General features: G+C 41.4%; 1 protein-coding gene across 3 annotated transcripts in view; it reads left to right on the forward strand.

Moving 5' to 3' along the window:
* Positions 1-21,697, forward strand: part of pcbp4 (poly(rC) binding protein 4) — a 147,258-nt gene that overhangs the window by 78,723 nt on the left and 46,838 nt on the right. For 2 of the 3 annotated variants that reach the window (XM_051415341.1, XM_051415342.1), the window contains exons 3-6: positions 1,938-2,277; positions 4,024-4,047; positions 7,620-7,652; positions 15,334-15,450. In XM_051415341.1, coding sequence (XP_051271301.1) covers positions 2,140-2,277; positions 4,024-4,047; positions 7,620-7,652; positions 15,334-15,450 — 312 coding nt within the window. In that variant the 5' untranslated portion in view covers positions 1,938-2,139. Of the gene's footprint in view, positions 1-1,937; positions 2,278-4,023; positions 4,048-7,619; positions 7,653-14,918; positions 14,954-15,333; positions 15,451-21,697 lie in introns of those variants that run through there. The other variant, XM_051415344.1, reaches the window with a different exon arrangement.

Raw genomic sequence — 21,697 nt, forward strand, 5'->3', positions numbered from 1 at the left:
CGCTCCCGCTGCTCGGGATGTTGAATCAATGAAATGCCTTGTACGCCTCGTGGCTATAGAGCCGAACACACTGCTGCTTTACAACGAAGAGAACTGCAGAACACACACACACACACAAACACACACATTTACCAGCTCTGTGCTTAGGCAACACTTGACCATACACAGCCACTAGTGCAAATGAGCACACACACACACACACACACACACACACACACACACACACACACACACACACACACACACACACACACACACACACACACACACACAGTGTTCATTACTGGTCCTGCTTTCACTCTCTAACCTGAACCCTTAAACAAACCTGAGCCTTATCATACACCATAATAATATTCATAAGCTTAAACCTAAACATTATGGACAGTGTGCAAACTATACCTTTGCTTTCAGGGTAGCACTCTTTTTCTCACATAACAGAGCAACAAATAACGATCCAGTGTGCAGAATGTGAAGTATTAAAGGGTGAAGTTAATGATATTCCACTGCTTTGATTCAATGCATGCCAGTATCTTTATTAAAGTGAATAAGATCACCCTCATGCATGAATCCTACATCAGTATTAGCCCAATTGTACGTATGATTCATGATTGATGATGATGAAGATACAGAAAGAAATGCATGGCAAGACCCACCAATATTTCACAAATCATGTTTTCAGGGGAGCTCTTGTCTCATTAAGAGGAGTGCAGCTCCCTCTGGCTCCACAACGTGTAGTTCACACCCTGATTATGGAAGAGTATCACTGCCACACCAGAAACAGAAAATATGAAAAGTTTGTTGTTATAACAATATAAGTTGTCACATTATGTAAGGAGTAATGCCCGACCTCGAAGGGTTCTATCCTGCTTATACCATGGTCACTTGCCAAGAAAAGTTAATAATATATATTTTTGTGCGTTTTGCAATCAAAATAACGTTTTTTAAAAGCCATAACTTTTTCTGGTAACACCTGAACTCTTTCCCAGCACCTGGAAGAATCATTACCATCCCATAATGGTATAATGCAATGGAAATATTGTTCCGTACTCCAGTAAATAGGATGAACCATGGATAAGACTAACGTTATACACGCAAGATTCAAAGTCAATAACACTGTATAGTCACCAAACACTGAATATAATTTGACAGTGTGTTTAACCACAAGACAACCTATCAGCCATGTCTTTGTCCCCAAATCAATACGGGGGGGTAAAGCCGGGTTGCTACAGGGGGCCATCTATATGGGATATTTAATAGGAGTTAATGTTGAAATCTGCACTGCCATAAAATGAGAACCAGCTGATATTTACTGAAATCAGGTAAACCAAATTATGGATAAATTGGTTGCACAAACCAGCATGTAAACTGTGAATTAGAATAGAACTTAACATAACTTAACCCTAATGCTCCCCGAGTCGTCTTCAACAGCTCCAGGTCAGGTTTATGCAGGTATAGTGCAAGTGCTGAGCCATTACACTGCCTGTGTAGACAGTTGTATTGATTTAATTAGAAGTGCATCTGCTCCGTGAGGTCATGAGGTGGATGACTGAAAATCACAGCTGAAACACTTTCAGTCCAGACATGCTGTTAGCTTTGTTCAGGACAAAGACACTCATTTAATGCAGTTAATAATGTCAGAGTGTGCTGTGGACAAAATGGCTGACATTGAATATCAGTACTATAGAAGCTGACGGTCTTGGATCCAGCAGACTTCCATTAGTGCTGCTGCATCTTCAGTCACTTCCACGCTGGATTCGGGCCCATTCGCCCTGCTGGGTTCTGTCCTATTTTTCTTGTAGTTTCTGAATCAGTATCTGCTGAGGCTAATCAACACGTACTGCGCTCTAGCTCTTTAAATGTCTTTCTGTGTTGGATGTGCTGTTGATAAGTTAAATAATGACCATTATTTCCCTTCCTCTTTCTTTTCTTTTCCACAGAGTTGAAAGAAACAGTATCAAGGATAAAACTCACCCCTGACACCAGCTCCTAGTTCCATCCCACTGTCCGCCCCCCCCGAACCCAACCTCCCCTCACCCCTCTCACAGCTCCAGGGCTCTCCAAGGGTTCCTCGCCGGGTTCTCCAAAGGGTTCTCTGTGGTGTTCTGGAAAGCTCCATACGCCTCGGGGCCTCGGACCTTCATGCGTCTCCCAGCGGCAGAGTCCACCCACACCTCCACCCACCACACCACCACCACCACTACCATGAGCTGTGAACAGGAGTTTGGAGACGGGGCAATGGGAGTCACGCTCACACTGCGCCTCCTCATGCACGGAAAGGTGAGAGATACTCGGGATAAAGCTGCAACAAATCCAATGCAAAGACCAAATCCAATGCAAAGACCAAATCCAATGCAAAGACCAAATCTAATGCCAAGACCAAATCCAATGCAAAGACCAAATCTAATGCCAAGACCAAATCTAATGCAAAGACCAAATCCAACAATGAACTGATCCAACAGGTACTCAAGTGCCTGTGCCTTACACAAACTATTACACACACTGTTGTTCCTTCATTACCATAAGCACACTGTAGTTTATTTTGACTCAGTCACACCGTCCTGTTGCCCCAAATTCTCACTAGAGCACCAAATGTGGACTACTCCGCCATTGAAAATAGTCCCCTAGAAATGCACTTTTTCCTCCTTTGTGTTTGATGATATAAACTGCACTGAGCAGCTGTTTTAGGACATTTCTGAGCTTTCTTAAATAATGAAATGTCTTTTAAAGATTTACGTCTTCAGTTGGAACCAATGGGTTTGGGGTGGAGAGCCATGCACAGACAGGTTTGGGGAGTATTTAAAGACGGATTAACGCTGTTGGTTTTAGTGTTTTTATGGGATTTGTTGACAGTAAGAAAAGAAGCCTTATCCTTTGCAGCAGTAGTTCTCAACCTTTTTGGTGTCAAGGACCCCCAAATTAAAACACATCAGGCTGTGGACCCATTTTTTGATCAGATGTAGACATCCATCTAAACATGCAAATTGAACTCATTTCAGAAATGATTGTTTGGGGTTTGCTTTGTCTTTTTGGTGAACTATTTGGTCTCTTCTCTGCTGATTCACCAGTCAACTAAATGACAAAACTGTGCCAATGAAAAAAACAAAAAAGGATTTGATTTTGTTTTTTAGTTTTATGTTTCAAGGGGGAAAATAAAATGTTGACAGCATGAAAGCTTGTTTCAGCATCCTGTGCAAATGCACGACCCAAAAAGCAGATTTTAGAGTTTAATTTATGACGTGAGGTGATGACAAATTAATGCCTCGGATTCCAAAATAGGAGTTAAAGACAGAGAAGAGTTTCTGATTGGCTGTATAGCTGGACTGACTGAGGGGGGTGTTAAAATGCTCCCTCTGAATGCCTTTTATAAAATAACATTTGGATTTAACCCATCGACAAATAAAGATGGACAGTGTGTCTCCACTTCCTCCCACTGTACAAACAGAAGTCAAAATATCCAGGATACAGGCGCTGCCATCTTGCACTGCTGATGTCATTACTGCGCGGTATTGATCAGGGTCAGTGATCAGCTGACTCAGCCGTCAATCATGACGTGAAATCCCTTTTATAGCATTAAATAACTAATTAAAACCAAACTTAAAAACAAAGATTTACCCTTGAACATACATCAGCGTGACAAGAACAGTATAAAAAGACAGAAACCATCTTTGGGAAAGATTTATTTGACGGATTTGGCCGGGGTGAGGATTATGACCTATACTGCAGTCAGCCACCAGGGGGGCGATCAATATGTTTCACTTTCGGGGATGTCATTTCGTCCATCTTTATATACAGTCAATGATTTAACCGTTTCAAAGCCAAAGAATGCATTTATTAATCAGAGCGCTCATAAGAACGTAGCAGAGAGCAATCAGCAGGTGGAGGCGCGTACAAACCGCTGTTTGTGGCTCACAGCTCTCTCATGTGTCTCAGCCAATAGTAGCACTGGGCCCGCTGTATATAAAGTTTTGTGTGTCTATCTGAGGATCACTATAGTGACATTTTCTGTTTGTATTTTCTCCACAGGAAGTAGGAAGCATTATCGGCAAGGTGAGTTTATACCTTTTCCTTATGTACTGCAGCAGAGACAGACAAATACTCAGGTCACTGAATGCAGAAGACAAAAGCCTGAATGTCAGGAAATGAAAATGACGATCCTGCCAGAAAGGATTTCAAAGGAGAAGACTCTTAAAGCACACTGCAAATGATGGCATCTATGTAATATTAATGATCCTGTTAATGACTAAAGACTATGTTACATTCGTTAAGGAAAATCTCCAGAGAATTTAAACATAAAATCTGCTGTGGCCAATATGTGACCACACATTCATCACGCCTTAATTAGGGGAAAACTTCCTTTTTTCTTTAAATCACAAAAATAAGTTTAACATTAATTTATCATTTATTATTTATATATCAGATTTACACCAGATCAATGATTGAAGTTGTTCTGGATCCAATGGTACCAAGCTTTTGATGTAACTACTTATAGTTTCTATTACTGTATAATACTATACTATACTATATTTAGTGGTTAGTCACTAGGGGTTACTCATTTTATCCCATAGGAATACGTGATAAAAATGTCTATAAAAAGGTCTATTCTATATATAACGTGTGTGTAACAAATATGATGAAGATCTGAACCATCTAACTGACTGTTTCCCTGGAAAATAGAAAAGCTGTAGCCTCGGACTTTGAGCGATTTGAAAGATATCAGTGGATTTGTTCTTAGCTCAGCCCGTACTTTAAACGCCGTCGGGGGAAAACTCCGCCATGGACATTAAAGGGTTAAATAGACTTTTTTCCCCAGCATTAGAAAACAGGATCATTTCCCAGCAACACTGATCATTAGAAAATCCTCCCCATCTTCAGACTATGGTTCTCTAAAATTGGCCTGCCACTCAAGATAGCATCCAGTGTAAGCCTACTACAACCACATAAAGTTGCCATGAAATACGCATTAATAAAGTGTAAAATTTCCAGTCAGGCCATGTCTTCCCAATCTCTACTTGCTGAAAAGGAGCTGCTCTCCAGGGATGCGAGTCAATTTAACTGTGGACGTGTTAAATAAACCCCTGTAGGATTTCCTCCAAATATATCACAGCCAAGTGAAGTGTGATAATGACCGCTGCCCTCACAGCACATTCACTAACTCCTCACTGGGCCTGATTTCCTTCTGCATATATTTAGATTTTAGATCACTTACATTGGGTGGTATATTAGCTCGCAGCTCTGACATAAAGAAGGCATGAAAATGACATCAGTGTGTTACAGTTACAGTTGGGTTGTATCAGTGTGTAGTCGTACCACCGGAGTATTAAACAAGTCTGCCAGGTGGCGGAGCAGAACTGATGCTCCTATCTGTCTTCAACAGGCTCATGTGACTGGGACAGGTGTCACAATGAGATAATGTAGTACAGCTCGGTCCAAGTTAAACAAACATAATACATGATTACTTTTTTAATGTTTATTTACAGCGAGTACACTTCTTGAGCTTCCTTCTTGTGTATAAAGTCTGCTGCCGCCCCAGTGTGGTGTTAAATGCTTTCAGATGTAACACATTCATTTAGATTCATTATAAAAATAATGTGTTAAAAACAGATATCTGCATTTTTATTGTGCATTCTGGGTAATATCATATCATATCAGTGCAGTTGGGTTATTAAACAATAAACAGTATTTCTTCATATTTAAAGTTTGTTATTTTTGCAAAATCAGATGTTTTTTAGAGTTAAACAAAGCCATGTGATGGATATAAGCTTCTTTTCAGCACAATATTTATTGTTCTTTAACATAAAAAAGTGCTGAAAATGGCAACAATTAATGTTATATGTTATTACTTAATCATGTGTTATGGCCACAGTTTTAAATTAAATTAAAGAAGACATGTATCTGGAAATTAAACAATTTATTTATATATTTTAATGTATTGATTTCTAATGTCACATTGAGGTATTTATTTTTAGTGGCACAATAATGTTTTTGAGTTCAAATATTTGGGGGCTTTTCCAAGTAATATTGATTTACGTGATTTCGTCAGAATCAGAATATATTCCTGCCACCCCATGAATATTTCCCTAGATCCGCCCGTGGCCATGTGTCACATTCACAGGGTTAGACTCAGATACCTGTTAGCAGCCACAGAGAGACTCCACCGGTGAGGCAGCTCGGGGGCATCCCGCTGGCTGTTGATTAGCAGGCAGGAAGCATCACTGGTTCATTTTCCTCTCCTGGAGTTCTCCAGTGGCTCCTGCAGCCTTCCAGTTATCACTCGCTGCTCATACAGTATCAGTAGTTTTATCCCCAGTGAAATCGCATGAAAACGTTGTGGGTGACTCTTTATTTTAGAGGTTCATTTTCAAGTAGTTTCTCAAGACGTTTCCTGGAAAGAACCATGTAATTTGACTCTAATTAGGAAAATCAGAGACAGCTTCCAACTGGTTGATTGTTCAGCTAGTGTACCCCAGAGTCAGCACGCAGCAGCTGAACGTGAAGAAAAGCGTAATTCAAGTCAGTTTTAAGTTGATTTGAACTTTTTTCAAGGAATCACAGTTTATGAACTCACCAGAATAGCTGAACACTGTTTTTGAACATTGTCTCTATTTTCTCTTCAGTTAGCCCCAAATTACACAGCGCTGTCTGAAGGTCTGCACTATTTAAACCTGAGCTCTTACCACAGAGGTGGCAGAGGAGTGTAGACAATCTCACTGTGTGAGTCTGTTTGAATCGGTCAAAGTATGAGGCTCTACTTTGTTTTAGTCATTAGTCACAGAGGGAACAATAGGTTAGCAATTACACATCTTAGACTGTTACAACATCGATTCAAAATATGTTTTTTCTTGGTCCGGTGTTGCCGTTGGAGACCTTAAAGACATTTTATAAAGTATTCCTTTGGGATAAAATGAGTAACTCTGTACTGAGTTATATCAAATGTCTGATACCATTGGATTCAGAGCAACTTGAATGTCAATAATATTTAATAATATTTCTTCTGATTTAAGTATTTTTTGTTCATCATTATAAACAAAGTATAAAATCCCCACATGGAAGTGTACAGAATATTATTCATAAAGGGAAGCTGTGTTTGATTTATATAAATAAATGTTAAACTAGAAAACAAAAGAACATAAAAATGAAACAAACAAACAAAATAAAAAACAAACAAATCAGTCACATAAGATCCATTAAAATCTGCGACTTACATTGTAGGATCCCAGTCTTCTACACTCTGAATATACAACAGGAAATGATTCCCAACCTGCTTAAATTCCCCTTTGGTATCTTTTACTCTGGCATCAGAGTAATCACCAACCTCAGCCTTCTAATCCATGTGGACTCTTCCAATTCAATAAGTCTAGGTACTGTATTAAATCCTGCTATAGGTCTAGCCCAAACTTCATTGTGGTAGCTCCATAAATCTGATATTTAATGATTGTGATTGCATTTTTAATAGAAACTACCAGTCTACCAGTTAAGGCTTGATAAATATTAAAATTTGTCCTGTGTGTCTTTACAGTCTTTGACTTTGTGTTTTCGCCTCAACTCAAAATCTGAATTCCATATTTGAGTTTTATTCTGCGTTAAAAAGATTCAGCTTTATGTTTCTCCTCTTTCCACAGAAAGGGGAAACAGTGAAGAGAATACGAGAAGAGGTAAGACCCCGCCGCCCACCCCCATCCTGCATATTCTCTCATATCTATCGCTCTCTCCTATCTCCTGTTAATCCACGATAACCCTTCAAATGCAGCTCACATGCATCCTGCTAATTACAGCATGATCAGGAAGCAGCGCAGTTCTGAACAAATCCATACCAAAACTATGAGAAACAGGAAGCATGAGCACCATTTAATCTTTATACACAACAGCAGCAGGAAAATCGTAAGCGTCCAAGTCGAAACTTGTCCCCCTGCGTGTATTTTCCCGTCATATCCGCCTATTTTTGGAAAGCAAGTTAAATATCTGAAGGTGTATTTTGTATTTTTGGCCGCCTGCTGTGATGTCGGCCACCGTGACATCTTTAGCTGTCTTTGCTGTCAGCAGCCTGTAAAATAGCAGCTCCACTCGGGGCTGTAAGTGTGGAGCTTCCCTGTGGAATATCTGTCCTCTCCGCGTTCCCATCGTTTCAAGGAAACAGAGATGCAAATAGAGAGGGAGAGGTAAAAAGTGAGACAGAGGGAGAGAGGTGGTGGGACGCTGGGACGAAAAGACAGCGAGGAGGAGAAGTGAAAGGAAGCATAAAGAAGAGAGAAACAGAGGGCTTTTAAATGACAGCATGATGCAGGGAGTGAGAAGAGGAGTGGGAGATGTGAATGTCCTCCTTCCTCTACATGGACTACAATGTTTTCACAGCAGCCATTTTGACATGAAGTAGTAATTCCAGGTGTTACCGATGACACTATCAGAGACTCTCCAGTGAGCCGACATCATTAGTCCCCCCCCCCCGGAACGGGTTCTGGTTCAGATCTGGAGTGGTCCCCGGGTGCCGCACTGATCCGAGTACTTAGGAGGGGTCAAATCAGAGAATGAGTTTCCCTACGGCGACCAATAAGGGACAACTTACTTACTCACTAACTTACTTAAAGATTGATGTAGTTTAGCTTGGCCAGTGAACTGTGTGTATATGTCTGTATCTTTTAACTGCAGTGTGGTTGTCTTCTCAACTAGCATGCTGTAGGCTAGCATCATATTCACATACTGGCAGAAACAGAATAGAAGAAGAGACAACAGTTGAACACGTTTGACAAACAATTCACTGACGGAAACTTGATTAAAACGTCTTTTTGTTACCTAGAACTAACAGAAATCAAATGACCCATATTCGACTAAAACAAGTAAACATTTCCATCAAAAGACTGAGAAGTAAACTACAGCACAGTAAAACAAACACCCTTTACTACCTTCACATGCTGCGAACACGTATTTGCAATCAGGTCACTTGCTGCAGCTGAATGAATACTTAAACATGTGGACGTATAACTTCAAATGTTCTGCCTTCATCTCTCTGAATACAGAACACTGTCAGTGTATGCAACACCTGACGCGAATACCAGAGAGACTTTCATATAGGTTAAAAGAGAGCAGAGACGTAGGTTTCCCAGAGGAGAGCCAACACTATGCTTGTCCAAACATAAAGACAGGAAGAATGTGTGTATGTGTGTGTGCAGTTCATTTAAAATGGATAACTCGTGCTATACTGCAGAAACAAGGACGAGGTGTTCTGTCACCAGTCTTATTGTTATGTTGAGTCCCCGCAACACGAGGAAGGCAAAATAACAGCCGCAGCGTCAAATGTGTGAGAACAGATTCAATTCATATTTTCTTTAACTACAGAACGAAATTAGACAAAAAAAATAGGTCACAGAACTGCTTCCGGTGTGTTTCAACAAGAAAACAATACTCCACTGTGTTTTAATGAGCCTAAATTTACTCAATTTACTTCCCTGCTTGCCTGTAAAAATGTTAAATAATAACCCACAAATACATTCTGGAGGGAGAAATTATTTTAGAAGTGTGAGTCCTCAGAGAGATAGTTTGAAGATGACTGCACATGAATCGACGCTCCAGAGAGCAGGAGAGAAAAGAGGGAGAGACAGAGTTATGTTTCCGTTTATCCATCAGGGGAATTTTCACTTAACTTGTGAAACGCCATAAAAAATAAAACGCGAATCAAGCTGAGTTTAGGCGAATCAGTTGGGCTCCAGTGTGGAAGTACAACATCCAGCAGAGACGTGGAATATGCTTTAATACAAAGACATATCAGTGTATTTATTAGTATATTGGTAAAGGTTTTAGGATGCTTTACATTTAAACTGTTTGGTTGTGAATGAATGTGAAAGCTCTCAATCGAACACTCTGAACCACATCGTGTCTTTGCAATAATCAAAGGATTTCAAGTTTCCGAAAAACATCACTGAAGTAACAAACGTAGGGCTGTTACTTTCTTAAACAATGCTCTCCTCTTCTTCTCCTCTGTAGTGAACCTGGAGATCTCTTCTAACACGGAGAGAGCTTTTTAAGACCCTGAAAATCCGTCCTGAGCAACGGTATTTGGTACGACCTGTTTACAAGCACCCGACTTCTGCATCTTATCGCCCTAAAACCTAAATGAGAGAGTTAAAGAAAACCCTGCACTGCAGAAGCAATCCAGAGTGCCCCTACCCCCTGATAATGTGTGAAACTTTAAATTAGGACTCACATAAACTCAATAATAGTTCCATCTATTAGAACTGCACAGGCCGAACTGGGTGCTTTTAACCAGGGTCCCCTAGGACCGCTACATTGGTATTTTTAGAAAGCACTAATTAAAACAGAAACAGAAAACAACGATAAGAAGACATTTGAAACAAATTGATTGTGAAATATGACAAAAAGTACCTCTGGGTACTGGCTACTTAAACTAAATGTGATCAAAACAAACTAAAACCAAATCCAAGAAGGACACCAGACTCAATTTGAAAACCTCATAAAATAATCACCTTATTAAAACATCCAAAACTAACCGAGGCATCACCTCAGTCGAGAGATTTATGGAGAAGGAGCAAACAAGAGAGTCAGAAAAAAGAAAAAGGGAAGGGAGACAAAGGTAGAGAAGAGGAAAAGAAAACAGATTGTCTTTGCCCGAGCGTTTCTCTCTGACAGCGTAACTCACAGAGCAGGAAGCATGAATATTTAAATGGATATTTGCCTCCCAAGGACAAACCCCAACACTGGATTTACAGTTCTACTGGATTTATAAGCTACGTCTTCCTCTCATTACTCTTCTATATTCCCCAACCTGCTGCCACTCCCTCACTCATTGTCTATGCAAGCTGATAGATCAAATCCACACACACACACACACACACACACACACACACACACACACACACACACGCCACCATTTTCACTAATGAACTGCGAGTGAAATCCAGTGTTTCAAGGCTACATTTTCTCACAATGCCAGGTTCTTGAAGAGGCTTTTGGCACAGAATCACCACATGGTTCCTCCCCCTCTCTCTCTCACACACACACACACACACACACACACACACACATGATTGCACACAAGGAGAGGACACAGCATGCAATAAGTCCCTTTTCATCAAGTCAATAAAAGCATTGATGTCAGCTTGTAGCTCTTCATAATAGTTTTACACACAAACAGACTCATACCTAAACATGCATGCAAACACACTCACTGGCACACACACACACACACACACACACACACACACACACACACCCCCTCTCTCTCTCTCTCTGCCTCTCACTCACTCACTCTCTCTAGCACACACACACACACACACACACACACACCCTGGCAGCATGACTCCCTAATAAAGCAGAACAGAGCAGAGTAATCCAGTTGAATGACATGGCTGTCCATCCTTCCTCCGCTCCAAATGAAGAGTAATGAAGACAACCGCCCCACGCTGCAACAGCAAGACAACGTACTGCTGCACATCTCACTCATTAGGGAGGGCGAAGCAGGGGAGAGGAGTGGAGGGCAGGAAGAAGATAGAGTGGAGGGGAAGATAATGGAAGATGGCGGAGAACGTGAAAGGAAATACTCAGAGTACAATGACAAGGAACACCCAGTTTCTCACGAATGGAAGCGAGTGAACGCCCAACTGAGCCAATTTAGAAGATTGCCCCATGTGATCCAAAGTGTCATTGCATGTGAAACAATCATAGGATAACCATATTTTCAAACCCCCAAACCAGGACCCTTAATGGACCAGTGTGGAGGATTTAGTGGCATCTGGTGGTGTAGTCCCAATCTAGAGCCAGTGTTTGCTCTGTCCGCACTGGGCTACCGTATGGACATGGCCGGTTCACTTCCTCTGTAGATAAAAACGTCTCATTAGATAGGTAACAAAAGGTAACAAAAACACAATGATTCTTATTTTCAGGTGATTATACACTGATGAAAACAACAGAATGGTGCAAACGTATGCTCTTATGAACGCACGTTACTGTAATAGAGACAGGAAGCAAAGAAAGCAATGAAGGAAAGGAGAGGAGGAGGAGATGGGGAGGGAGAGGGCAACTAATAGAGGATGGGTTAATTAGGAGGATTAAAAGAAGAACAGAAGGATATGGTGAGTGATAGATGGAGTGATTGTAAGACATTGAGATAGATGGGTGGTTGAAGGGGGGACGTATCGATGAATTAATGATAATGAGACTGATTGGATAAGATAAAAGGGAGGGAGGGAGGGAGGGAGTGACGGATGAGTGGTGAGAAGAGTGGTGATGGTGGATAATGAGGGGGCTATTCTTGAAAAAAGAGAGAGAGAAATGAACGTGATGGATAGATAGATGGAAGGATGGAAGGGCATACTTGTAGTTAGATGAAGGGATGAAAAGGGAAAGTGTCAGATAGATAGATAGATAGATAGATAGATAGATAGATAGATAGATAGATAGATAGATAGATAGATAGATAGATAGATAGATAGATAGATAGATGTGGAGGAGAGACATAAACAAACAGATTGAGGAGGAGACGGAGACGCCAGCTAATGTATTTTTATTGAGATAATAAATGGCGAGAGAGCGGAAAGAGAATTATTCTATCAGTGCTTTACTACGAATCATCTGTCTGTCTGTCTGTCTGTCTGTCTGTCTGTCTATCCTTTCTGTGAGTGTGTGTTCGGTGATAGAGAGATCAGCTGTAAGTGAAACAGACCAGGCTGATTGCTGACAGTGATTCACCCTGTGACACACACACACACACACACACACACACACACACACACACACACACACACCTCTCTCATTGTGAAACTCAGATTCACCAACCGTTGTAGAACATCGCAGCAGTGTGAACTGACCCGTCTCAGCTCCACCGGCTGGTTTCAGAACGTAACCCGTTTCAACAGCCAATCAGCTCGCAGCAAAGTCAGCTGATTAAGTCAGTTACAAACTGTCAGCTGGTCGAGACTGCGGTTCTGGTCGGAGGAAAGAGAGGATCACCCAATCAACCGCCATCAGTTGGCGTTCTGACATTGAAATAGCAGAGTAAACACAGGTGTTACCAATCATACTGATTAAGGTTCTCTTCCATTCACAGACAATAGCAGCACCCTGACTCTGAACAGAACCTTCATTAGTATGATTGCTAACACCTGTCTTTACCCTGCTATTTCATGTCAAAATGGCTGCTGTGAAAGACTTTCTATAACAGAGCATTTCACTGATTTCCTGGACATTTTAGACACAGTGTGTAATTTCTACTGGGGGGGGGCTCTCACATGCTTCTACTTCCTCTGACACATCCGACGTATCCCAAGTTATTGCATCTAGAGGCAATAAGGAAAGCAGAATCAGAAATACTTTAATAATCCCAGGGGGAAATGTGCTGTTACACACAGATTTCTCGGGGTTTGAACATTGTTGAAAACATTGACAATAATGTAAGCACACAACTGAATATATAACACAGTTCTAGTCATTTATAGACATATTTACGTGGACATCGATATTATATCTTTAAGCTGCTGTTCGTTCTCTTGACTCTACTGAGCGCAACCACGACACGTTCCGGCTGCGTGGTGGCCAGAGCCGATCGCTGCTGTTCAGACGAAGGTGTGCCGCAATGTGTTTCAGAAGCGGCTGTCCGCTCAGCTCTGCAGAGCCACGGTCACACACGCAAAAACAAAAATATTACACAAAGTCCCAATGGTAAAAAGTAAAAGAAATGTTGCCTATTTATGCAAAAATCAAGGAAGAATCAACAAAATCTGAGAAAGTTAATCAAATCTGAAGGGCAAAACACTCTTATTCTGACACTCTCCCAGTGGGGTAGGAAGCCATGGAGGACGGACACAGTGTCATAAAGCCATAGGTCTCAAGCTTTTTCCTTAAAGGAAGCATTTTTGTTATTGTTGAGTAAACACCTAGACCACCTAGAGTCAGGGTCTGTTTGAGGTTTCTGCCTCTTAAAAGGAAGTTTTTCCTTGCCGCTGTCGCCAAGTGCTTGCTCATGGTGGGAACTGTTGGGCCTCTGTAAATAATTTACAGATTATTTCCTGTGGATATTGACCAGAGATGAGTTTTCCTGTCTGTATTATATATTTTCCAATCGTATACATAGTTCTTCTTTTGATCATTGTTCTATTAGCTCTTTGGTTGTTTTAACTGTGTACTTTTCTAATGCAGGCTGTTTATATGTAACTTATTTCATGTAGTTTTCTTTGCAGAAATAACAGCTGAAATATTCCTCTTAAAAAAGAAGGAGTTGTGAGGCCCTGAGAAGCTTTTGTGGGAATAAAAGTGAATTTCATCTTGGGACAAACTCAAATGGCACTTTCATTAGCAGACCTTTCCGAGGTGAAAGCCTGACACAAACATTCCTCTTTCTGAATAAGAATAAGAAACTAACGGTTTTTGTACGAGTCGAGTGAAACCAGAAATACAGCTGCAGGCTTTTATTCTTATCGTCTTTATCTAAACTCCCCCTAACTCACACTTCAATTTTCTCCTGACACCCATCCTCTCCATCCGCCCTCGTATGGTTATTACTGCACCTTCTCTATATCTTCACCTTCTCCTCTTATTTCTCCTCAAATATTTGCACCACCTTGTCTCTCTCCTCTCCTCCTGATCCTTTCCCTCACTTTCCTGTCCTTCTATTCCTTCCTCCTACCCTTCCTCCTCTTCCTTTTAATAAATCTCTACCCGCTCTCTTTCCTCTCCTCTCCTCTCCTCTCCATTTCCTGGGCTTGAATCAAATCTTCCTCCACCCTCCATCCTCCTCCTCGTCAAAATCTTAATCTTTCTCTCCCTAATCTCCCCCAATATTCTCACTGCCATTTCATTTCCTCCTTCCTCTGCTCTCCTTACTCCTCCCCCTCCTTTCCTGACAAACCTCGATTTACTACATTGCTCTTCTCATCCGCTTGCCTCCCTTCCTTCCTCTCTCCTTCCTCTTCCAGCCTCCTGGTAATCCCTCTCTCCTCCTGCATCACAGGTGAATCTCCTTTAGGGAGCGGGGAGCAGCGAGGGGAAAACGGTTCTCCTCCTCTTCTCTTTCTTGGCCCACATATCCCTCCCCCCCCACTAATGTGTTTTCTCTCTCCTCTGTTCCTCCCCCTCCCCGTCCCCCTCCTCCATTAACATCCATCTTCCCATCATCCTTCCGTCGTAACTCACCTCCACTCTGCTCCCCACTTGCCTCCATTCCTTCCTTCCTGATTATTTCCTCATTTCCCCTCCTTTGCATTATCCCCTCATCCCTTTTTCTCCCTTTCCATACCTCCCTCTTTCCCTCCCTTCTGTCCCCCCAAAAATAATTTCCCACAATCCCTCCCCTCCCCTCCCTCGTTCCCCCATCTCTCTCTGCACCCACAGAGCAGCGCGAGGATCAACATCTCAGAGGGCTCCTGTCCAGAGAGGATCATCACCATCACGGGGCAGACGGACTGTGTGTTCAGAGCCTTCACCATGATCACGTTCAAACTGGAGGAGGTAGGTACTGCACACACACACACACACACACACACACACACACACACACACACACACACACACACACACACACACACACACCTCCCAGCTCCCAGTGGTGTTCCTGAGCTGCTCTGAGTGAAGTGCGTAACCTTTACTTCCTCTACAACATGGCTGCTCCCTGGCAGGAAGCCATTTATTATATGTCTAATGGGATTGTCTGACCTCACACACACTCTTACAAGCACGTGTGCATTCAGGCACACACACACACACACACACACACACACACACACACACACAACGAGTGTTTCTCGGGGAGATTTGACATGAACACTTGGCTCTCTATCTGTCTGTCTCTATTTCCTTGTTTCCTTGCCTCCAATATTCCATTAAACTGAGAGTAAAATGTACTACTACAACAAATTAAAGAAAAAATACTGTTGGATATCTGTTCCCACTTCTGGATGGAGTTGTGTCATGTCTTACAGCACTTATTATTATATTATTTTATATTTTCATGCACCATTATACATAGGAGCTTGCACCCCATGTACAAAGGCTGAGTCCTTGCTGCAGCAGCCCTCAAAGCAAACCTTAAATCTGAACTTAAACTTCAGTAAAACCCACGTTAATATACACAGAATTTCCACAATTAGAACAATGCGTTGTTTTATTTTAACATAACGAGGATTGTTTTAATCCAGCATGGGAATGGCGGACTCCGCCACTAACAATGAAAACCACTAGGTAATTACAGAATTCAAATGTGTTCAGTGTTTGCTGCTGAAAATAAAATAAACAGAACCAGAAACAGGGTTTGATTTCATGAAAAGGATAGCAACTTTGAATGTTGGAAAAGTCAACACTGACTTAAAGTTACAAGACATGTTTCAATATTTAATCAAAGCAACCATCTTTCCTCAACCAAGAGTTAGGGTAGCCAAGTCTTGTAGAGGAGCGAGTGTGTTTAAATGAACTCACATCAAACATATGGATGAAATCAATAGACACATTGTTGATGTTGATGCAAAGTGAAATGTAACAAACCTCTTTAACAAGCAGCGTCCTGCTGGTAAGCCGGTGCTTGCAAACACATGCTGTGCAGCCAAACATTGTTCAAACCCACATAACTGTACCTTTATTTTTCAAACAAATCTCACATAAATCACATTTGAAAACGTGTAAAACACGATGCACAATACATCTAGAATATTTTTATTTAATGTAATGCAGCCATTAAAAAGACATGTTGAGTTAATAATAATTACAGGCAGTTAAAGCATCTTGAGGGGAAACAAAAGTGGAAGAATGTGCTGTATGTTTTTTGATTTGATGATTTACTTAAAGAGAATTAATGTGGTTCCATGTGGGCCGAGCTACACCGAAGTGTCTTGTTGACGTTTAAGAACATGTCGTGTGCTGAGAAATTAAATCCGGGCAGCTGGTATTAAAATCTTAGTGATCCTAATGGAAGAAAACGAGATGGAAATAAAGCGTGAGGGAGGAAGTGGTTAGAGGCAGAGAGTGGACGAAGATTTAAGGAGTGGGAGACGGGTTGCTGAAAGGATTAAAAAAGATATATGAGAGATGAAGGGAGTAAGATGAAGAGGGCATACGAGAGATGGGAGAGAGGGAGGAGGAGGTTTTAAAGAAAGAGATACAGAGATGAGGAAAGAGCTATATAATGAGATTGAAAAAGAGACATTGTGAGAAAGAAGTCGGGAAAGTGTGATCAAGGGATTAAATAAAGACTGTAATCAGGGAGAGTGAGCAGCGCTAAGATCTACAAAGGTAGGAAGAACTCGATTCAAACACGATGTCCTCAGCAGCATGTCGAGGAGGCACTGCCATGTTTCTACCTTTCGTGGCCACCGTAGTTTCTCCTTCACGTTTGTAAGGGGAGGATGAAGCGAGGGGGTTGCAATCTACGCAATTACATCGCTAAATGCCACTAAATCCTACACACTGCATATTTGATACATGTGGGGATTTTATTGGATATTTTCCCCCTTTTTTTTTGATAATCAGGAAAATTGGAATATTAATTGACAATTAAAATCATCGTTATAGTTGCATCCTGCACAACCTGATTTCTCCGAGTACCTGGTTTGTTGTGCGTAAGATATAAGGCCAATTATATGAATGTTGTGCCACCCGCATGCTAATCAGTGGCAGAGGTAGAGTGTGTGTGTGTGTGTGTGTGTGTGTGTGTGTGTGTAATACAGAATAAGACAAAGACAGAAAATTATAAGAAAATACAAATTAATGGAATCTGAAAGTTGGTAGCTCATAAACAGATTATCTAAATCAATGAGGAGAGATGCTGTTAAGGAAAGTGGGAATAAAGGAAAGATTAAACAAAATGGAGCAGGAAATTCTGAAAAGAGAAACTAACTGATCTACTTTGGGATAAAGTGAGAGCGCGTTAGAAAGAGGAGCAGAGAGTATTAAAGAAAATGTGTAATGAGAAACAGACGTGTCTATCTATATCAGAACGTGTAGTCATTTCCCATCTTGTTTATGGCTACACATCTCTCCGCTGCAGCTCATTTTGCAATGCAGAGTAAATATAGATGGAATTTACAGCTTTATTTATCCAAAGAAACACACCGGGGACTTACGCAGCCAGCAGTGTTCAAAATAAACCCTAAACCATCTTTCTCACCCAAAGCCGCACACACACACTTTCATACTGGACATCAGTAGACACACAACCTCTCTTCTGGAAAACGTATAATCGGCCTTCTGCAGAAAACTTTGCCACGATCAAGAAAATCAGAATCTGCCATTGTACAAAGCGTCTCCCTTAGCTTTCACTTCGTGTCATCCAACAGTCTCTGCATGTGTGGGACATTGCTGGCTGTCAATTACTGTGACGAGAACACGCGCAAACAGGAGAAAGACTTCTGCGTGACACACTGATATAAATAAATATGTGCTGGGTGTTCCTACGGAGCGAGGGAACCATGTATTCAGATCACGTCCGTCTGATTGGCAGCCCAGACAACGCAACACTGCTATTTACATTTCAGATGCAACGAGGCCACAAGTCCGGCTCGGCCTAATTGATCGAACCAATTGCATTAAGAACAGGTGATTTGGGCCGCTATTTATTACCCGAGTTAATTAAAGGGAGTGAGAGAGCGAGAGTCTTAAAGAATGAGTGGAGGGGGGGGGGGGGATTCAGGGAGAGCAATATGGAGAGAAAAAGGGGCTTTAAGCTGCCAAAGGGGGAGATGTTGAGGGAGAGAAAGCAAAGAAATGAAGACAGGAAGAGCTGCTGAAGGGGGAATGGGAGGATGCAATTAAAGAGAGAGAGGATGAGAGAAGCCTTTTCTGACTAATGGACAATAAAGAACAGCAGTTTTAGGAGATGGAAGAGTAAAGTAGAAGGGTGGAAAAGCTGAGGTTAGAGAGAGGTGAAGCCGAACGGCGGTGTTCAGACCAGCAGGGTGGAACAGCAGGACTTCATCTAAAATCTGATTGAAACTGGCAGCACGGGATCTTTCTTCATAAAGATTTTAAAGGCAGGGCTTTGATTCACTGTGAAGATCCATGAACCAGGGTTGGGGAGCACGTTTTGGGTTGGTGGGGGGGTTGTGTGACCCGAGTGGTTCATTTATTCACACCACTGCAGAAGAGTCATCTGTGAATAACCAGTTTTCTTTTGTTCTATGCAAACACGATATGATCCTCAGCATACAGATAATGTCTTTAACAGAAAGGCTGTTCCCCGAGTCGGCTCACATTTTATCAGTTGTAGCCGAACTTTTGTTTTGTTGCCTCAAAATGACCACAAACCACAAAACTAACTGTGATGGAAGCCGAACAGAGTGATAGTTAACGGAGGGCAGCTGACTGTGAGCAGGCAAAAAGAACAAACAAAAACAAACTACTTGGATAAACTTCACCCACCTGCTGCAGCACCCTCAGCTCCTCCTTTACGGCTGCCTGAGAGAGTCGGTGTGAAACCTCCTGAGGACCAGTCTGACCTGCATCAATCAGCTCTCAGTGAAAGCTTCCCGCGGTACTCACAGTAGTTTACTCTCATTGCAGTGGAATCACAAATTAGTTTACTCGTTTGAGCAATAACCTGAATCATACAGCGATATTACTGTAATGACTCTAAACAAGTACACATACAACCATATTAGGACCTGACTTTCAGGTTTTCTGTGTTAACATGCTGAAGGATGCAGGAATTCTCTCAATGGATCCATTTCCTGAACGCTCAGATGTTCTCTGGTCTACATGGAGGCTCATAAAATTCACTTTGAAATGTCAGGTTGTTAGTGATATGAAACCAAAGCATTCAGAGCATTTAGAGCATGCAGAATATATTTTCTTATTATCCTGACGTGAATACTGTCTATTCATCAAATTACAAAGAACACAGCAGAGGGAGGAAGGAGGGGGACGTGAGTGGAAGAAACAGGGAGAAAGTCAAGGTCAGAGAGTGAGCGAGACGGAGACATTTGACCAGAGCAAATATAGTCTGTGATCTGCATTGGAATTAAAGGAATGACAGACAAGTGTGGAAGTTGTCTGTTCAGTCAACCCTAACCTTTTGCTGGAGCACCGACCTTACAGAGAGAGAGAGAGAGAGAGAGAGAGAGAGAGAGAGAGAGAGAGGGATTCTTCTCTGCTATCTTTCTTTTTGTTTGTTTGCTGTTTCCCATCTGAAATGGGAATAGGGTTAGGGTCTGAAATTTGAAATTTGCCTGCTTTTTCATTGAAATAAACCACAAGAAACACCACTGAATTTTCTGAATTGAGGTCTGTTTTTTCTCAGCTCATAATAAGTCAACGATTTGGAGATACGAGAAAAGAAAAAACGGCAGATTGATCCAAGTAATAAGCAGCTAATGAACTATCATCTACGGGAGCAAAATATGTCATAACTAACTATTATTAATGAATATATTAGCACCCAATCATTTGCTGTTAATTAAAGGACCACTGTGTAGGGTTAGTGGGAGCTAGGTCCAGGTCCACATCAAGGTCGCTTCACCCTCCCGTTCCAAGCCCGAAGGAGAAACTATCGGGGACTTGAACTGTGTATAAAGTGTTTGGTTTGTCCCTTCTGGGCTACTGTACGTAGAACCATACATGGCGGTTCAACATGGCGGACTTCACTGAAGCTCATTCTAAGTTAACAAAAGCACAACAAGTCCTACATTTGTGTGATTATACACACATAATATTCCATTTCTGCCAATAGATCCTTCTAAATCTTAAACACTGGAACCTTAACAACATGTTTAAACACTACTTGGACTCTCCATTGGTTGCCTGGCAACTGCTCAGAGCCAAGAACTAGTCCAGTACATAAATCCCTGTTTTGTCAACATGTTCTCACTCCCAATCAGTCCAAAATACGACGCTGTATGTATCCGTCTTGTGCTGCTAAAGTCCTGTGTTTGATTGAGCCATCCATCCTCCACACCACCTCCACATGTGGACTTTCTCTCTCTTTATACTACATCACCTGACTTTGAGGGCGGGTGTGTCCAGAAATGACACTAGAGAGATACCTGTGGGGGCTTGTTTGTCCAAACGTTGCTCCACAGCACTACCAGTGGTCAAAAACTTTTCTTTATGCACTATAATCATTTATCATCATATTCTACAGTAAAATTACCAATTTAGTACCTTCAGAAAAATCATACAGTGCAACATAAAATATCCATAGTGTAGCTTGTAATCGACTATTAGTGCTAGAAATCCCAAAATGCAATGCTTTGCTTTTGACAGATGTGCAACTAACATTTAAAACTCTCAGTGCTGATGCAAAGTGATGATACTGAAAAGTTTCAAGTGTTAATCGTGGGAAAGAGGGAGTGTGTGATGAATATCAGACGCAGCCACGGTGTAAAACAGAGGAGAAGTATTAGGGAACATTTCCTCTCAAGTTACTGCATTAATACCTTTTGCTGCTTCTATTTTCATCCTGCACTTTGCCCTTTTGTTTTGCTGTGCATTCATAATCCTCGTGTAGAGATGATAAAAGCCGTCTTTGCACTGAAATTCTTCCCCGTCTCTTGTTTTTGAAGTTAAATTGCTAAGTTATGACTGACGTACAGTTAGAACAGATAAAAAGATTCATCACTGATTGTCCCCTGTTCACCTACACATTTAGGCAAATCTAATTTAACTACATTTAAAGCAAATATTATAGATATTATTTGTAAAAAAGGAACAAAAATTCCAATAGTAGAGATTTTACTGCTCTCAGATGTTACCGATTAAATGAAATAACACAGTG

The sequence above is a fragment of the Dicentrarchus labrax genome, unplaced genomic scaffold, assembly GCF_905237075.1.
Source record: "Dicentrarchus labrax unplaced genomic scaffold, dlabrax2021, whole genome shotgun sequence".
NCBI classification, from domain to species: Eukaryota; Metazoa; Chordata; class Actinopteri; family Moronidae; genus Dicentrarchus; species Dicentrarchus labrax.